Source organism: Eptesicus fuscus, chromosome 9 (genome assembly GCF_027574615.1).
Source record: "Eptesicus fuscus isolate TK198812 chromosome 9, DD_ASM_mEF_20220401, whole genome shotgun sequence".
Lineage (NCBI taxonomy): Eukaryota > Metazoa > Chordata > Mammalia > Chiroptera > Vespertilionidae > Eptesicus > Eptesicus fuscus.
In genome coordinates, this window is record NC_072481.1 from 9,129,258 (window position 1) to 9,146,491 (window position 17,234).

Sequence of the window (17,234 nt, forward strand, 5' to 3'; positions counted from 1 at the left end):
ATCCATAAATATGTAAAATTATTTTTCTGGGAAGAATCCATTGCTTTCATCAAACCCTCAAGGAGATTTCTGAACACAAAAGAGACAAGTAAGCCATTCATTTAAAACATTTTATTCCAGATTGAAAAGATCTTATATTTGTGGCTTACCAGTTTTTAGAGGGTGAGTAAGTGTGTATTTCATCAAAAAATCTCTCAGGTTGGTGTAGAGGATAAGGGCTTGGCCGTGTCCAGCCACCAAACAGCACCAGCAGGTCCTTGTACACGACCAGAGTCGCTCCGGCTTTGGGGGAAGGATAGGACCCTGGGAAAAGTCAATAAAAGCATAGTTAGGATTCAGGTTCTTACGACAAGCCATGAGTAGGCTGTCTATAGGTAACTTTTCCCTGGAAGAGTAACAAACGGGAACCAATTCTACAAAGAATAAGAGAAAGGGGGAGACAAAACTGGGTTTGCAGGTCTGAGAGAAAACCATCACCAATTGATACATTTTTTATAATTAAAACAGAGAAACCTGAGTTAGAGGGAAGTTAGCCTCTCTCAGTCTTTTTTTGCTCAATTGAAATTAGGAATGAGAGTACCTCGATTATTAGGTTGTTTTGTGTATTAAATAATACATTCAAAGCACCTGGCACAGTGCCTGGCACATAGCAGGTGCTCAATAAATGTTGACTCTCCTGCCCATCCCTTTACTACACTTACTAGAGAGTACAAAGGAAAGAATGTAAGCGATTCAGGGAGGAGAGTATTTACATATATAGTCTAGGTACCTGGGTGCCACTTAAAAATAACTGCTGCTGGGGATGTGAGGGGAGCAATGGAGGGATAAGGACACATATGTAATACCTTAATCAATAAAGAAAGAAAGAAAAATAACTGCTGCTACCAAACATAGGTAATAAAGGAGGTAGAATGCCGTTCCCCTTTGTCCTATAGTGAAATGTTAACACAGTGACCTCTAGGCCCTTAGCTATAGGCCTCAGTAGCACCAATGGGAGCAGACTTTCAAGGCTTGACATGAGGAATTCCAAAGAAACTGTAGGCCTCACAACAGTGGCTACTAAGGCCTCTAGGCTGGACCTCTGAGCTAGCTATGTTGACTAAAGTTTGAAACAACAGAAATTTGGCTTATGCTGGAAAACTTTAGGGATAACAAATGTCCCACAGGAGCATCATTCTCAGAGCTTTTGTCTTTGAAACAATTGCTGTTTATTTTAATCCCTTACTCTACATGCCACCATTAGTTTGCTGAAGACCAAAGTATTTTATCTCAAAATCCAGGTATCAGTAAATTTGTTGTTGCTGTTGTTAAAGATACAGGATCCATTTTTCAAAGGAAATTTTAAGCAAAAGGAATCACAGTAGTATATTAAGCTGATAGCAGTTGAGGTGTTCTAATTTGGGTGGATAGCTTGGCCTCCCCCTTCAGCAGGGTTATGGGAACATGGGTTGAAAAGTCCTCCTCACGCTGCTTTAATGGTGTCAATTACAGTGTCTGAGGTTGACAACGTAGAGCAAAGGACTATCTTCCTTGGGATCCAACTTAAGAGTAACTTTACATAATTTACTGAGAAGGTACCAGTCCTCAGAATATGGACTAAGCAAGCATCTAAGAATACTTTGTGGCATCAGTTTTTTTGAACACTTTCCTAATAGAATAGACATTAAAGCAACAGGATCTCACCACGGAAACAGATCTTCTCTACGAACAGCTCTCTTCAATCAGTTAGTTCTTAATACCCTCCTATCCCACAGGAATCATGACTCCTCATGATCGTTTATCTTTCATAGAGTCTCATTATTTCTGGTTAAAAACCTTTGCCTTTCTAAGAGGAAGTTCCCTAGCCCAACTAGAATCACTAAATAAATACTATAATGGCCTAGTTAAAATGCCCGTGTTACCCAAAGATGATTTATTTTGTGAAATGGCAAATAAAGCAAGTTCTTGTCCCTACCCTGGAACTCATAAGTTCTGTGAACAAGTTGGAAAAGTAAAGACTCTAATATAATAAAAGGGTAATATGCAAATTAACCATCACTCCATCACAAAGATGGTGGTGCCCATAGCGGCCGGGAGGGCATCTGGGCAGGCAGCACGCCCCCAGCCCAGCGGACACAATGCAGGGCTGGGGGAGTGCTCCAGGCGGCCTCTGCGGGGCTTGGAGCACGCCCCCACCCCAGTGGACACACACAGGGGGGCCTCTGTGCGTGAGCTGCAGAGGAAACACCTTTTCTGACCGCTCACTGGCTAAGCTCCATATACGCCCCCACTCGCAGTGTTCTTGGTAACTTGGGTATTAAGAATCCAAGAAGGTGATCTAGGGTTTTTCCACCACACTCCTGGAGGAAAAAATGAAGGTCTGTTGCTGGAGGGGCTAAGAAATGTCATATCCTGACCTAGCCGGTTTGGCTCAGTGGATAATGCCTCGGCCTGCCGACCATAGGGTCCGGGTTCGATTCTGATCAAGGGCATGTACCTAGGTTGCAGGCTCCTCTCTGGCTGGGGTCCAGGTCAGGGCCCATGCAGGAGGCAACCAATCGAAGTGTCCCTTTCACATTGATGTTTCTCTCTGTCTTTCCCTCTTTCTTCCTAGCTCTCTAAAAATCAATGGAAACATATCCTCAGGTGAGGATAAAAAATAAAAAAAAAAAAGAAAGAAATGTCATATCCTATGAAAGACACATCTTGAAAATGCCTAAAGAAAGTTATCATTTTTTCGTGGTGAAGGGACTGGAGTCCATGTTGATGAAAACACCTTGGCAGCTGCGGCAGCCGGCAGTGGCAGCAGCAGCAGGGCGATGGGGCTGGCACCTTCCCCTGATCAGCCCGGTCACCTCCCGCAGAGGGAGGCCAGACTGCAGCTTAGGCCCACTCCCCACGGATATCCCCTGAGGGCTCCCAGTCTGTGAGAGGGGGCAGGCTGGGCTGAGGGGGGACCCCCCCCCCCCCATGCACTAATTTCCTGCTCTGGGCCTCTAGTATACCTATATATACAGACTTCAGCAGAAAAACCTTCCAGACTGAAATTTGGATTTGGATTTGAGATATTGAAAATCCTGGCTTTTAAAATCAAGTGTATAAGTGAAGCAGCCTACCAAAGGTCCATAAAATAACAAAAGCATAGAAACAAAAAAAAGTTATAATGTAAACTGGGCAATGTGCATAAAAAAATTTGTAAGTGCATGTGCTTTATTTAAAAAATATATATTTTTTACAGAGAGGAAGAGAGAGGGATAGAGAGCTAGAAACATCAATGAGAGAGAAACATCGATCAGCTGCCTCTTGCACACCCCCTACTGGGGATGTGCCCACAACCAAGGTACATGCCCTTGACCAGAATCGAACCTGGGACCCTTGAATCCGCAGGCCGACATTCTATCCACTGAGCCAAACCGGTTTTGGCGTGCATGTGCTTTAAATCAGCAATTTAATTTCTAGAAATTAATCTAATGAGATAGCTTGACAAATAAAAAAAGAATTAGATACAAGGGTGTTCATTTGCAGTGTTTAAATAGATCAAGGAATATCCATATAAAATAATATTATGTGACAATTAAAAATATTATGTGGCTCTCTATATCTGTCTTAGAATAATGCCCATGCTCTATTAAGTAAAAACTAAAAGGAGCAAGTGACAAAACATGGAATAATCACAGCTAACAGCTGATGGGCACTATGCTTCTGGCACAGTTCCTAGTGCTTTACACACAATTAATCCACTTAATCCTTTCAAAACCCCTAGGAGGCAGGCACCATTACAACCTCCACTGATTGGATAAATAAACTGAGGCACAGAGTGGTTACTTTCCTCAGGCCACACATCCAATGAGTGTCAGAGAAGGAATTTTAATCTAGGCAAATTGAGCCCATTAAAAACAATCTATTTTCCTAGGTGTTCATTACACATAAAGAAAGTCTAGAAGGCTTATAAATAGTTGATCTCTCTGAATGTTAAGATTATGGGTGACTTTCACTTTCTTTATAAAAGCCTTTCTGTACTGGCTGAATTTGCAAAAAGTGATAGTTGCTCATTGTGATGGGGCAAAACAAAGCTATTTCAGTTGTTTAAAATGAGAAATATAAATTCAATGCAACTCTCTTTTCCTGCACCTTACCTAAAGTCACTCCATTTGAAGAAGGCCTCTGTATGAGCAGAGTAGCTTCTCAATCCCTTATTCAAAATTCATTTGGTGACAATAAACTTGACCTGAAATGAAGAGGCTACGGATAGTCTATTGAATCTACTCAGTTTGAGTATTCATTATATGTTGATGCAGAAATATTAGTAAGTTTGAAATAGGGTGCTGTTACAGACTCCACCAGAAGTATTAAAAAGGCATATGTATCATATTCCAATTCTAAAATAGAAAAATTCTGAATTCCAAAATACAATTAGCACCAAAGGTTTAACATAAGGAACTATGGTTAAGACCACAGGTGCTAACACTGGCCTGCCTGGGGTCAGATCCCAACCCTGCTACATAACTAACTGTGAAACTCAGGCCAGTTACCAAATCTCTCTCTGCCTCAGTTTGTGTATCTATAAAATGGAAAGAAAGGACAGTATTTGCCTCATAGAGTGGTTATGAAGATTAAATGAGTTAAATCATGGAATGCATTTATAACAGTGCTTAGTACTGTAATTGTTATTAAAGCAAATTAATATCAAGTTAATACCAGGTCAATTAGTCATAGACATCTGACAGTATGGCCATCTACATGGCACAGTTTATGAGAAAAGAAAAGAACTGGACATATTTAATTACTAGTATATGCTTAGAGTATTCCTGGCAGAATAATTTACTTAGCTCAAGAATTATAACAGAAATAAAATTGTAACTGGCAGTAGGTGATATGAAAGGGAGCTTACCCCAAGTCCCAGGAACGTAAATAAAATACATCAAATGTGATGTGGAAACAAAAACCAATGGTTAACGTAAGACTAGTTTGGATTTGCTCTTTTCATGTGTGCTAGGTGTTTCCTGTAACACCTTTTAAAATAAATGATCAGCGGGTTTTCAGGAGAGCCCTCATCTATTTGGGCAGGCCTTTAATCAGCCCAAAAGGCCCCTTTACACGCACTGGCTTTAAGTCTCCCAACAGGTCAGCAGCATCAACTCCTACATCCATCTGTCTCGAGTAAGCCTTGAATGCCAGCACAGGAGGTGGACGAAGCTGCACTGCCATCAACTAAATCACCGGATTCCTACTCATATGAGCCTCTAAGGATGTGAAACTTTTCTTTCTAAAGAATCCGAGAGAGTCATCAAGTGCCAGATAAGTAACATACTCTGATATTCCAAGATAAACACTGTTTTCATTTTTCTAATAGTTATTCTGTCTTTTCATAAGTGTCACTAGAACCCTAGGCTGGTACCTGGAGGAGACTTCTCTGCCCTTGCTGGCACCCAGAAAAACCATAAGATGCTCCTACTTATAACTCCTTCCTGTTTCCCTGGTATAGCAAATTTCTCAGCTATACTGGCTCCCCAAATTGCTAACTACTAAGTATGTTATAAGCAGCCCAACTCAGGGTCAAATAATCTCAATTGGAGATTTTATATATATATATATATATATATTAGAGGCCTGGTGCACGAAAATTCATGCAGTGGAGGGGGGGGGGTCCCTCAGCCCAGCCTGCCCCCTCTCACAGTCCAGGAGCCCTCAGGGGATATCCTAAGCTGCAGTCTGACCTCCCTCTGCGGGAGGTGACCGGGCTGATCAGGGGAAGGCGCCAGCTCCATCACCCTGCTGCTGCTGCCACTGCTGGCCACAGCAGCTGCGAGGCCTGAGTCCCGGGTCTCACAGCAGCTGCGAGGCCTGAGTCCCGGGTCTCACAGCCGCTGGGGCTCACAGCTGCCTGAGCCCCAGGCCTCAGAGCCACCGGGGCTCACAGCTGCCTGAGTCCATGGCTGCCATGAGCCCCGGGTCTCGAGTCGCTGTGCCTTTGTCTGGATGAACGTCTGGAAGACATCCACCCTAATTAGCATATTACCCTTTTATTAGTATAGATATTCCACATCCCTCTCAGAGTAAAATGTGCTGAATCTTAGTCTATAGGATAGCTTATACTACCACTACCACCAATCAAATCAGGACCACTTCTCAAATTTCTGAGAATACTGACCAGGACATGGTCCTTACTCGAAGAGAAGCCCTCGAATGAACAGGGGAAAGTCTGTACCATGAATAACACTTTTTGCTGCAAAGAAGTTTTCTTCAGCTTGGCTAAAGAAAAGGGCCTCACAATCTCTTGCCCCAGAGGTCTGGGCACCAGTTAAAGATATAATACCATCCCTATTAGCTAGCTCCCCTTCTGACCTTGGTTTATACTGTTTTTATTACTCATCTTTAACCATTGCCTATTTAACCTTTGGTATGTTTCATATCCTCCCATCTAGAAGCCCTAAAGCTACAAATGGTCCTCCACATGGAACCGCAGATGGAGGCTGCTACATCCATCTTCCGTGGACCCTTAGATCGCCCACTTCCGATAGGACCCTGACTGCTGCCCCCAAATGACGACCCAGTTGTCAGTAGGAAGAAGCCAGACAGGTGTCCCCTGTCCCCAACAGCAGTTGGGGTTTCCTAATTGGAAGGGGGGACTGAAAGGAATGTTTAGGGGTGAAATAGGCAGGTTTAGAAAATTTTAGGAATTAAGGGGTCCATGGAAAAAAACACAGGGCTACAGAGTTGCAAAAGACAAGGGAGCTGGGAGCGGCAGAAGTTACATTTCCATATGAAAAGGGAGCTGGAAGTAGCAAAAGGTACACATTGATAAAATAAAGGGAGGAAGAAAGCCCAGAGGTAAAAGGAGAACAATAAGGGAAAAGAAGCCTTTATAAAATAAAGGGAGGAAGAAAGCCCAGAGGGAGTAGGAGAACAATAAGAGAGAAGAAGGAGGGAACCTCACATACGTGAGACTTGAGCTCAGGAGTTGCTATAGTGACCAAATCAAAGGGGAATAGTGACCACTCAAAGGGGATATTGAGGCACAAAAAACTGCAGCCTTTGTAAATTGTAGTAAAAGGGGACTCAGGCCGAAACCGGTTTGGCTCAGTGGATAGAGCGTCGGCCTGCGGACTGAAAGGTCCCAGGTTCGATTCCGGTCAAGGGCATGTACCTTGGTTGCGGGCACATCCCCAGTAGGGGGTGTGCAGGAGGCAGCTGGTCGATGTTTCTCTCTCATCGATGTTTCTAACTCTCTATCCCTCTCTCTTCCTCACTGTAATAAATCAATAAAATATATTAAAAAAAAAAAAAAAAAAAAAAAAGGGGACTCAGTGGGACTCTTTCCCCCTCCCCACGTGGGAATCTGTACTTGTTCTTCAATAAATTTCCATCTTTGCTATAAAAATAAAAATAAAATAAATGATCAATGCCTGGCCAATGTGGTTCAGTTGGTTGAGCATCATGCCATGCACCAAGAGGTCAACAGTTCAATTCCTAGTGAGGGCATATGCCTAGGTTTTGGGCTCTATCTCTGTTGGGCATGCAGGAGGCAACTAATCGATGACTCTCTCTCATCAATATTTCTCTCTCTCTCCTTCTCCCTTTCTCTTTCTATAAAATTAACAAAACATATATTTTTTTAAAATATCAATACTTTATGTGGCAAAGCAAATCAATATTTACCAGTTCTGGGTTCAAAGACATTACACATGTAGTATAAGAATACTTACCTCTTAAGGGGAAAAAACCAATCATAGAATTAAAAAGAGTGTTGGGCCCAGCCAGCCTGGCTCAGTGGTTGAGCATTGACCTATGGACCAGGAGGTCATGGTTCAATTCCTGTTCAGGGCACATGCTCAGGTTGCAGGCTTGATCCCCAGTAGGGGGCGTGCAAGAGGCAGCCAATCAATGATTCTCATCTTTCATGTTTCTATTTCTCTCCCTCTCCCTTCCTCTCTGAAATAAATAAAAAATATTATATGTATTTTTAATTAATATAAAGTGTTGGTAAAACATAATAATATGTATAATCAAACAACTGAAAATACTACTATATATTAGACCTGCACCATCCAATATAGTCAACATTAACCACACGTTAGTGGCTATCGAATTGGAAAGCACAGATATAGAATACTGCCATCCTATCTAATAAAAGAGTAATATGCAAATTGACCATACTTCCGCCACACCCACAAGCCAATAAGGAGCGTGTATGCAAATTAACTCAACCAAGATGGCTACGGCCACGGAGAGAGCAGGAGGCTTGGGTTTCCCCGGCAATGGAGGAAGCCAAGCTTTCCACCTGCCCTGGCCTGCCTTGGCCTCTGCTTAAGGCTACAAAGTTTCAATTATAGAAGATAAATAAATCCCAACAAAAATGGCTGTGGCCATGGAGCGAGCAGGAGGCTTGGCTCTGCTGAAGGCTACAAAGTTTCAATTATAGAAGATAAATAAATCCCAGATACCAGGGCCTCCGCTTGGGTCACTAGGGAGCGTGGCCAGCCTGCAAACCACCAAAGGCCCCTCTCCCAGGCCGCCCCACGCCCCAAGGGAACCCCCACCCTGATCCGGGACACCCTTCAGGGCAAACCAGCCGGCCCCAACCTGTGCACCAGGCCTCTAACCTATATAATAAAAGAATAATATGCAAATTGACTGTCACTCCAACATATAAGATGGCTGCCCCCATGTGGACACAAGATGGCTGCCACAAGTTGGCCAGCAGGGGAGGGCAGTTGGGAGGGACCAGGTCTGCAAGGGAGGGCAGTTGTGGGCAATCAGGCCAGCAGGGGAGGGCAGTAGGGAGGGACCAGGCCTGCAAGGGAGGGCAATTGGGGGTGATCAAGCCTGCAGGGGAGGGCAGTTAGGGGTGACCAGGTCTGCAGGGGGAGGGTAGTTAGGGGCAAACGGGCTGGCAGGGGAGCAGTTAGGCATCAATCAGGCTGGCAGGGGAGTGGTTAGGGGGTGATCAGGCTGGCAGGCAGAAGCGGTTAGGGGCAATCAGGAAGGCAGGCAGGCGAGCAGTTGGGATCCAGCAGTCCTGGATTGTGAGAGGGATGTCCGAGTGCCCTCGAGGGGTCCCAGATTGGAGAGGGTGCAGGCTGGGCTGAGGGACACACATACCCGTGCACGAATTTCGTGCACTGGGCCTCTAGTCATTACATAAAGTTCTACTGGACAGAGCTACTTTAGACAAAGGATTTTAACTTGATAAACTGTGCCCATGTTTACAGGAAATGGGGAAGGTGGTAGAGATGAGTGGGTAATTTAACTTCTAAGAGACATTACAATTACTGCTACTACTGCTACTGCACTAATGATAATGACAACATTTATTGAGCATTTACTATACACTAGGCACTTTTCTAAGTGCTTTATATGTATTAACTAATTTAACCCTTCCCAAACTCCAACTTTATTCCCATTTTACAGATGAGAATACTGAAGCAAAGCTCCTTTAAATAACTTGCCCAAGGTCACAGAACTAGTAAGTAGCGGGGCCAGAATTCCAATCCATTTTCTCTGGATTTAAAACTCATTCTCTTAACCTTTATACCAGACTGCTCTTCATGCATACAGATATATTCATTTTGAGTAGTTGCCACAAACAAGTCAGATACCTTAGAAGGTATGAGTGCTTTAAAGTTGAAAGAGCAGCTCTTTCCTAAATCTTAACTAGGTAAGCTACAGATCTAGAATAGACAGAGAGATAAATACATGGAATACAAGGCTATTCTTATGACCTCTTTTTCTCCGCCAGGCTCTGGGTCACACTCTATCTCTACTACAGCACCCTTTACTTGTTCTCTGGACTCACCCAAGGAAAGGTAAGCCGGGGCCAGTGACCATGATAAATCAATGCTGAAGGATGATCTTAGGTAAGGGCTTTCCAAAATGACGTCTCAGTATCTTTATATTGTAGAAAGCCAAAATCTCTCCCTCTACTTATCCCAAGGAGTGGGAGAACTCCTTCATCCAGCACTTTCAAGGTCTGTTTTACGTCACAAATAGAAGCTTTAATTTCAGTATCTTACTTAAATATCTCCACAACTAAGGAGGGTTGTACTAAAAGTTAATTTACTCATTCTCCTCCACCTCAATTTGTAAGGCATGTAGGGAAAAACTACCATACAAGAACAAATGAAGCAGGGGGGAGAGAGGACACAGAATTCAACATACAACCTCACCATGTAACATACAGTAGTTGAGAATTAAGAGGTCACAGACATGGGTATATCAAATTTTCTATGACCCAATTATGCACATAATATTTCATTATTTGTTGCAAATTAGATACTTTTAAATTCTTAATACTTTCAGAGCCAATAGTGTGAGGCCTTCATAAAGAGTCTCTACTTTTATTATTTCCAAAAATCTACATATTTTATATTTTAAATTTGTTTAAAGCAGAGGGGCTTTAATTCCCCTTCCAATTACCTTTTTAAAAATATATATGTTTTTATTAATTTTTAGAGAGAGAAAGGGAAAGAGAGAAACATCAATGAGATAGAAATGTCGATTGGCTGCCTCCTGCACGCCCCCTACTGGGGATTAAGCCCGAAACCTGGGCATGTGGCCTGACCAGGAATCCAACCGGTGACTTCTCAGTGCATGGGACAATGCTCAACCAACTGACCCACACCAGCCAGGGCACCTTCCAATTAATTATCTTAATGCAAGGTCCAGATCAAAACAATTAAATTTATGGTGAGGTCAGAGAACTTTAGCAACTTCTATATCTTAAATAGCTTCTTTAGCCAAATGGAGTTCTGGAAAGCAAACAAGAAATCTTTACTAGATTTTTTTTTTTTTTTTGCGGGGGGGGGGGGGGGGGGTAGAAATACAAGAAAATTCATGTTCAATTATATACTTTTATTCATTGTTTTAAAGTTCTAATTACTAATAAACTTTCTAAAATAAAACCCACATGACTATACATCTTTAGACAAGGGAAACAACTAACTTAGATATGGAATAGCCCTGGATAAAACGTCAGGCCCTGAAGTTTGAAGAATTGCATCTATGTGCATGCAGCTCATTCCATATGGTAGCTAAAATGATGTCATGCAGTTGTTTAACAAATTATTATTAAAACACACCCCACTACTACATTAGAGACTGATTGATTTACTGAAAATCTTGCACAATATAGGGTACTCTGATAACAGCAGACCTTCCATAGTTAAAAGGCCCATCATCATCATGGTGACATGAAATAAACACCCTCCCCTCAAGAAAATTTACAAATTAAGGTTTACACTCATTAGGACATTTCTTGGCCTGCTTTCAAAATAATGAGGCTACTGGGCCTCTACACAAAGTCTAAATATCGTTGTATCACAAAAGTGGAGTGTTGCTCCCATGTAGCTTCTCACCAAGCACCACAGGACAAAATGTGCCTATATCAAAATCGGACAGACATGTTACTCAAGCCTGTTCCTCCAGAGCCAATGTTCTCCTCACAGGTTTTATTCCCCAAACATAGCAAAGGCCTCCTAATCAACACAGCAGATATGATCAATGGAGCAAATTCAAAACAAGGCACAAGCCAAAAAGGCAACTGTGGGAAACTGGATGATCAGATAGGCACTCTATGCACTGAACTAGCATTCCCTAAAATTGCTAATTGGTTCAGATGTTTCCCAAGATTCCTATGAATCAGAAGCAAGTTTCACATGCAAAAGACAGTGGTAGAATTACAAGGCATTCTTGTTTACTTTTGCAAAGAAGATGGCAAAACAGTGAAGCAATTCTAATTCTGGTTTGGTTTCTGCCATTTCCCCACAATTGCAGTTTCTATTCATTCAGAACCTAGGGCTAGAAGAGTAGCTCAACTGTTTGACACAAGATAAAACAAGAACATGTTTTCATTGGGGAATGTATTTTATCTGTGACTAAAAATTATTTTTATATCTCCAGACTATGATCTTTATTTATTAATATCATTAATTTATTATTAATATGTTATAAGTAACTAGAGACCCAGTGCACAAAATTTGTGCATGGGTGGGGGGAAGGTGTCCCTCAGCCCAGCCTGTGCCCTCTAGCAGTCCGGGAGCCCTCAGGGATGTCCGACTGACAGCTCATCCTTAGCACTGCCGTGGCTGCTGTGCTCGCCAGCTATGAGCCCAGCTTCTGGCTGAGCGGCGCTCCCACTGTGTGTCACAGCAACCAGTCGTTGCACTGTTCGGTCGAATTGCATATTAGCCTTTTATTATATAGAATAGTTACATTCCCCTACAGCTGTAGTTCTTAAACTTTAGCTACATCAGAAGTAGTTGGAGGTCTAGTTACAACAGACTGCTGGGACACCCTTCTGAGTTTCCTATTTAGGAGGAAGGGGTGGGGTCAAAGATTGCATTTCTACAAGCTCCCAGGTGATTGATGTTAAGGGACTAGACTTTAAAAACCATATTGTAGAGAGTTAAATAATCCTTGACAATGCTCCAATAGGACTTAAAGACATTCAGTCATCCTTTTGCCTTATATCCAAGTTTAGTTGATTCTTTTTTTTTTAATCCTTACCTGAGGATATTTTTCCATTGGTTTTTAGAGAGAGGGAAAGGCAGAGAGAAGTATTGATGTGAGAAAAACACATTGATTGGTTGCCTTCTGCACAAGCCCCAACCAGGGCCCTTGACCAGAATAAAATCCGGGACCCTTAGGTCCGCAGGTCGATGCTCTAACCACTGAGCCAAACCAGCTAGGGGTAGATGATTCTTCTTAATCCTGAATCTATCCTTAATTTATTCTGTGCATCCACGTTGCATATGATTATATAAAAGAACCCTTTATTTTGATAGCAGAGTAAGGATGAGGATTCAAGGTCAGTTTTCCTTGACAAATGCTGTGATTAAAGGGGCGCTGAAAGGAACTACTTTAACATTTTCAATCTACAAACATTTCCCTGGTTGGCCTCATCTACATGTCACTGAACCCACACTCTACAAAATAAATTTTAAAATGTGTTCCACCTACTGGCTTTCTGGCAAATCACTTTAAGACTTACATACAACAACATAAGTGACTCTGAAAATAGAAAGATTTAAAACTAGGAATTAGGGACTTATAAGAGGTAAAGTTTGAAAACAAGAAAATTATGAGCATGAAAAATTTAACTGTGGGACTCACTAGCGTGCCAATGAGTGCAGAAGAAAGGTACTGAACAAAAACATCTCCACTTCTCTCATGAAATTCTGGAATGTTTTTGTGTGTGTTTTTCCTTTTATAGGGAGCATGGTCTAAATTGCTTCTTAACCGGCAGTCAAAAATTTTTCCCTGAATGCTTTCAAATTATGTTATAGTAATGATGCCAAAGGGGACATTAAAGAATGAGTAACGGTACTGATGCTTCAGTTCATACTCTCCATTTCATATTAACAACCTTCACACGTACTGACTTTCTCAGGGTAGGTCCACTGACAGGCATTCACTCCATATGTACTACACTAGTCCTTCCCACACAAAACTGGCCTTGAGGGCAAAATGAGACCAGACAGATCAGATTAACCAACAACCTTACCTCACAGTTTCTTTTGTGTGGGTACTTTCCTGTACCAGTGAGGAGCCTTGATTTGGTGTGTGCAGGGAGAGAGCTGGGGGGAAAGATTACTTTTGCTGATAGGACCCAAGCTGGGTCTTGGGAAGTTTATCGAGCCTTGGGCTAGATAGAGCTGTCATTATAGTGGTGAGTGAAGAGACTGACCTTGATAGCAAGAGTTCAGAGGTCAGGAGAAGAATAATTTGGAGAGGCACTTCCCAGAATACCACATTAGCATCTGAATCAGAAAACCTAGAGGGCACAAGAGGACATGCTGGCACAACTTAGGAGGCAAGAGACCCTTTAGTTTTTCCTTAAACTACTGGAGTTAACATTTAACTGCTTACATAGCTATAAACTTTTAATTTTATAGGTAACACTTTGTAATGGAAACAAGAAAAGCGTGTTTCACTATTTTCTGATTTGAGGAATAAGGAGGTAAAAAGAAACTGAGAACACATCACAGTTCATGAGTATAAAAGAACCTTCTTGGGGTGTAAACATCTTGAAGACAAATAATTATTAACTATTCAGAATGGTCTCCAAAGTAGGCAGCCAGGACCACTGGGGTTCTATCTGGAACAGGTATCAATTTCTCTTCTGATGTTGAAAATACTTCCATGTTAATGTCAATATGGCCAATAATAATTACAGTAAGTCTTTGCATTTAGATAGATGCCCACAGAAGATACAAAAATATGCTTATTGTAAAGAAGGAAAGTAGGAGGCAAATATAAAGTTATTCTTTGGCAAAGTCACTACAGAACCTCTAACTACAGCTCTCTAAGACTTGGTTCTAATCAAGTGTGTTCTTTTAACTCAGCCTAAAATAGGGATTTAAGTTAGTCACCAAGGACATGGTACTGGAATCAAAAGAACTAAGTCATTCTGCATAGACATGGCTCTTTTCAGGATCTCTGCCAGCACCATCTCTTTCCAAGTGGGGCTAAAGGCCTTCCTAGGGAGAGGAGTGGATGGGGAGGGGACATCCTGTGTCTACCTCAATTAGCATTTAGCACAGTGTTGAAATTATCTAGTTAGAGTCTCCCAGTAAGATTATATGTACTATGCTAGAGAACAGGAACTACTTTTTCTGAAAAAGTTTACTGAATTGAATGAACTAACTCATGGAAGCAAATGGTTAAAACCCTCATGAGTTGGGATGATAACTGGTTCCAGTTAATCACAACCTACACTGGAGGCATCAGTGGGCCTTTCAGCAGGGGAAAGGTTAAACACTTCGAAAGTTTAATTGATCCACACTCTTCTTTTTTGCTTATTTTATTCCTCTGTTGTAACATGGCCAGAAATTTACTGGTTGATATCAAAACAATTCACTGATATAAAACAAAGGGATCCCAGGCTCCAGGGCACTTTTTAAAAAAATATATATTTTATTGATTTTTTACAGAGAGGGAGAGAGGGATAGAGAGTTAGAAACATCGATGAGAGAGAAACATCGATCAGCTGCCTCTTGCACACCCCCTACTGGGGATGTGCCCGCAACCAAGGTACATGCCCTTGACCGGAATCGAACCTGGGACCCTGAGTCCGCAGGCTGACGCTCTATCCACTGAGCCAAACCGGTTTCGGCTAGGGCACATATTTTTATTATTAAAATTATACCCACATCTTTATAAACATCACTCCCTGGGTCTTTAACAGAATATCCAAAACAAGAGGAACTTTTATAATGGGCATGAGAAAATTTTAGATCCTATATAACTATATATGCCACAGGCAGGGACAAAAGAAATTACCTATTGGCATTGTTTTCACTTCTAAACAAACCCACCCAACAGACCCAAGGGCGTTTGATGAACAGGGTAGCACTTATCAGCTAAAAATTAACATGAAAACTAGTAATAGTTCTTTGTTACCATTTCAAGTAGACTTTTGATTCAATTTCTGGGGAAGGAGAGGAGGTCCAGAGTCTCAGTTTAATCTGATAAATTGTTAATTGCAGTTCTAAGTGGGAGGGAGGGTACTCCTTGTAAGTGGTTCTGTTTAGAAGTGAAAACAATGCTGCTAGTCATACAGTGTCTGGCCTGGTGTCAAAACAGGAAAATCGTAGTTAGGCGGGAGAGAGCCAAACTGAAATATGGCATAATCTTATTTATTCTCTCCCCCAAAGTATCGAAAGTTTACCCAGATTTGTGCTATGCAAATTTTCCCACTCTTCTCTCCAGCAGGAGAGAATGTGTACCCACCTTAGAAAAGCATGTATTCTGGAAAAATCCCAGGATCTGAACTTTATAAACAAACAAGAAGGATTCCTTCCTTTCCTAGGGGAACCCACTGGCTCTGCGCTCATTCACATCTCCCGAGACCACCACAGATCCAGGCTGTTCCAGGATTGCATAGGGCTAGAGGAGACAAGGAGAAATCACCAACTCATAAAGGAGATTAACCAGGACCTGGCCCATGGATCTGGAAGAAGCTAATACAACAAAGAATTTAGCCACCTAAGTAACATCTTATGCCTTGTTCATAGAGATTAGCATATGTAAGTGGTATCTGGGCAATTGGGTGTCTTCCTTCTAGGAAAATAAAATAATGTAGATGGAGATTCAAATACTTCATAGTTATTTTCATCAAATATATAATCTTAATAAAAACAATCAGCCTTAAAAATAAATTATAACAAATTGTTAACAGAATCCTAATTGTTAGCTTGCTACTTTTCTCCTCACAAATCAGATTTCCTTTTAATTATAAGTCCTGGCTCTATGCATATTTTATAACTTATTTTAAACATCCCATCTACTCTCTTGCATTACTAGTTATTTTCTTCTTAGTTCTTTATATTTTCTTTGTATTGATTTATCTGTTTATTCTGTCTCCCCCGGTAGACCCTGCTTCTTGTTCATACCTGTATCTCTAGTACCTATAACAGCACTGGGCATAAACATTCAATAAATAAAGACATGAAAATGAATAAACAAAGCAATGAATGCCGTCACTTTTTAAGCTTTGAGAACTATAGGATAACTATGACCACTCTCCATTCCTTGTCTAGTACTTCATTTTCTACATCCCTCTCCATCTGAGTACTGTATTGTATATAATCTGAACAAAAATTATGAAAGGTTGGTATTATCATCTCTACCCTAAAGGTGACACAAATGAGATGTTAAATAATCCAAAGGCACCCAGTTACTAAGCAACAGAGATCTGGATGCAAACCTGTGTTTGCCTGGCACAAAAATCATGCTCGTAATGGTATTACTAACTAGCCTCCTTCTCTCTCACAACATAGTCCTACCATCACTTTAGGTCATGGGGTTCTTGAATAATGAGTAGTATTTTTAATTATTAGCCAAATAGTCTTTCCTCCCCAAATCTCAGATCTTCCTACTAGAACAGAACTAAGTGAATGGAGAAATCGCAGGGATACTTACATCTAGAATATTTCTTCAGGTTGACAAGTAAGTCTTAAGTAAGAAATGAGTGCTTATGTCCACAAACAAACTTATATAACCCAAGTACCCATCAATAGGAGAATGGTGTAAAAATAAAGTGGTATAATCACACTGTGGAACACTCATAGCATTTAACTACTGACAGATGAATCTCAAAACAACAACAACAAAAAACAAGATGAATCTCAAAAAAAAAAAAATCTGTTAGAAGTCAGAATAGCGGTTACCTCTGTGGAGAATGGTATTAGCAGCAGAGGGGCATGAGAGAACTTTTTGAGGTGATAAAAGTATTTTGTATCTTGATCTAGGTCAGG

General features: G+C 41.4%; 1 protein-coding gene across 2 annotated transcripts in view; it reads right to left on the bottom strand.

Moving 5' to 3' along the window:
- FBXO42 (F-box protein 42) overlaps positions 1-17,234 on the bottom strand; it is an 83,561-nt gene that overhangs the window by 8,581 nt on the left and 57,746 nt on the right. For both annotated transcript variants that reach the window (XM_008148172.3, XM_054720546.1), the window contains exon 5: positions 150-303. In XM_008148172.3, coding sequence (XP_008146394.1) covers positions 150-303 — 154 coding nt within the window. The remainder of the gene's footprint in view (positions 1-149; positions 304-17,234) is intronic.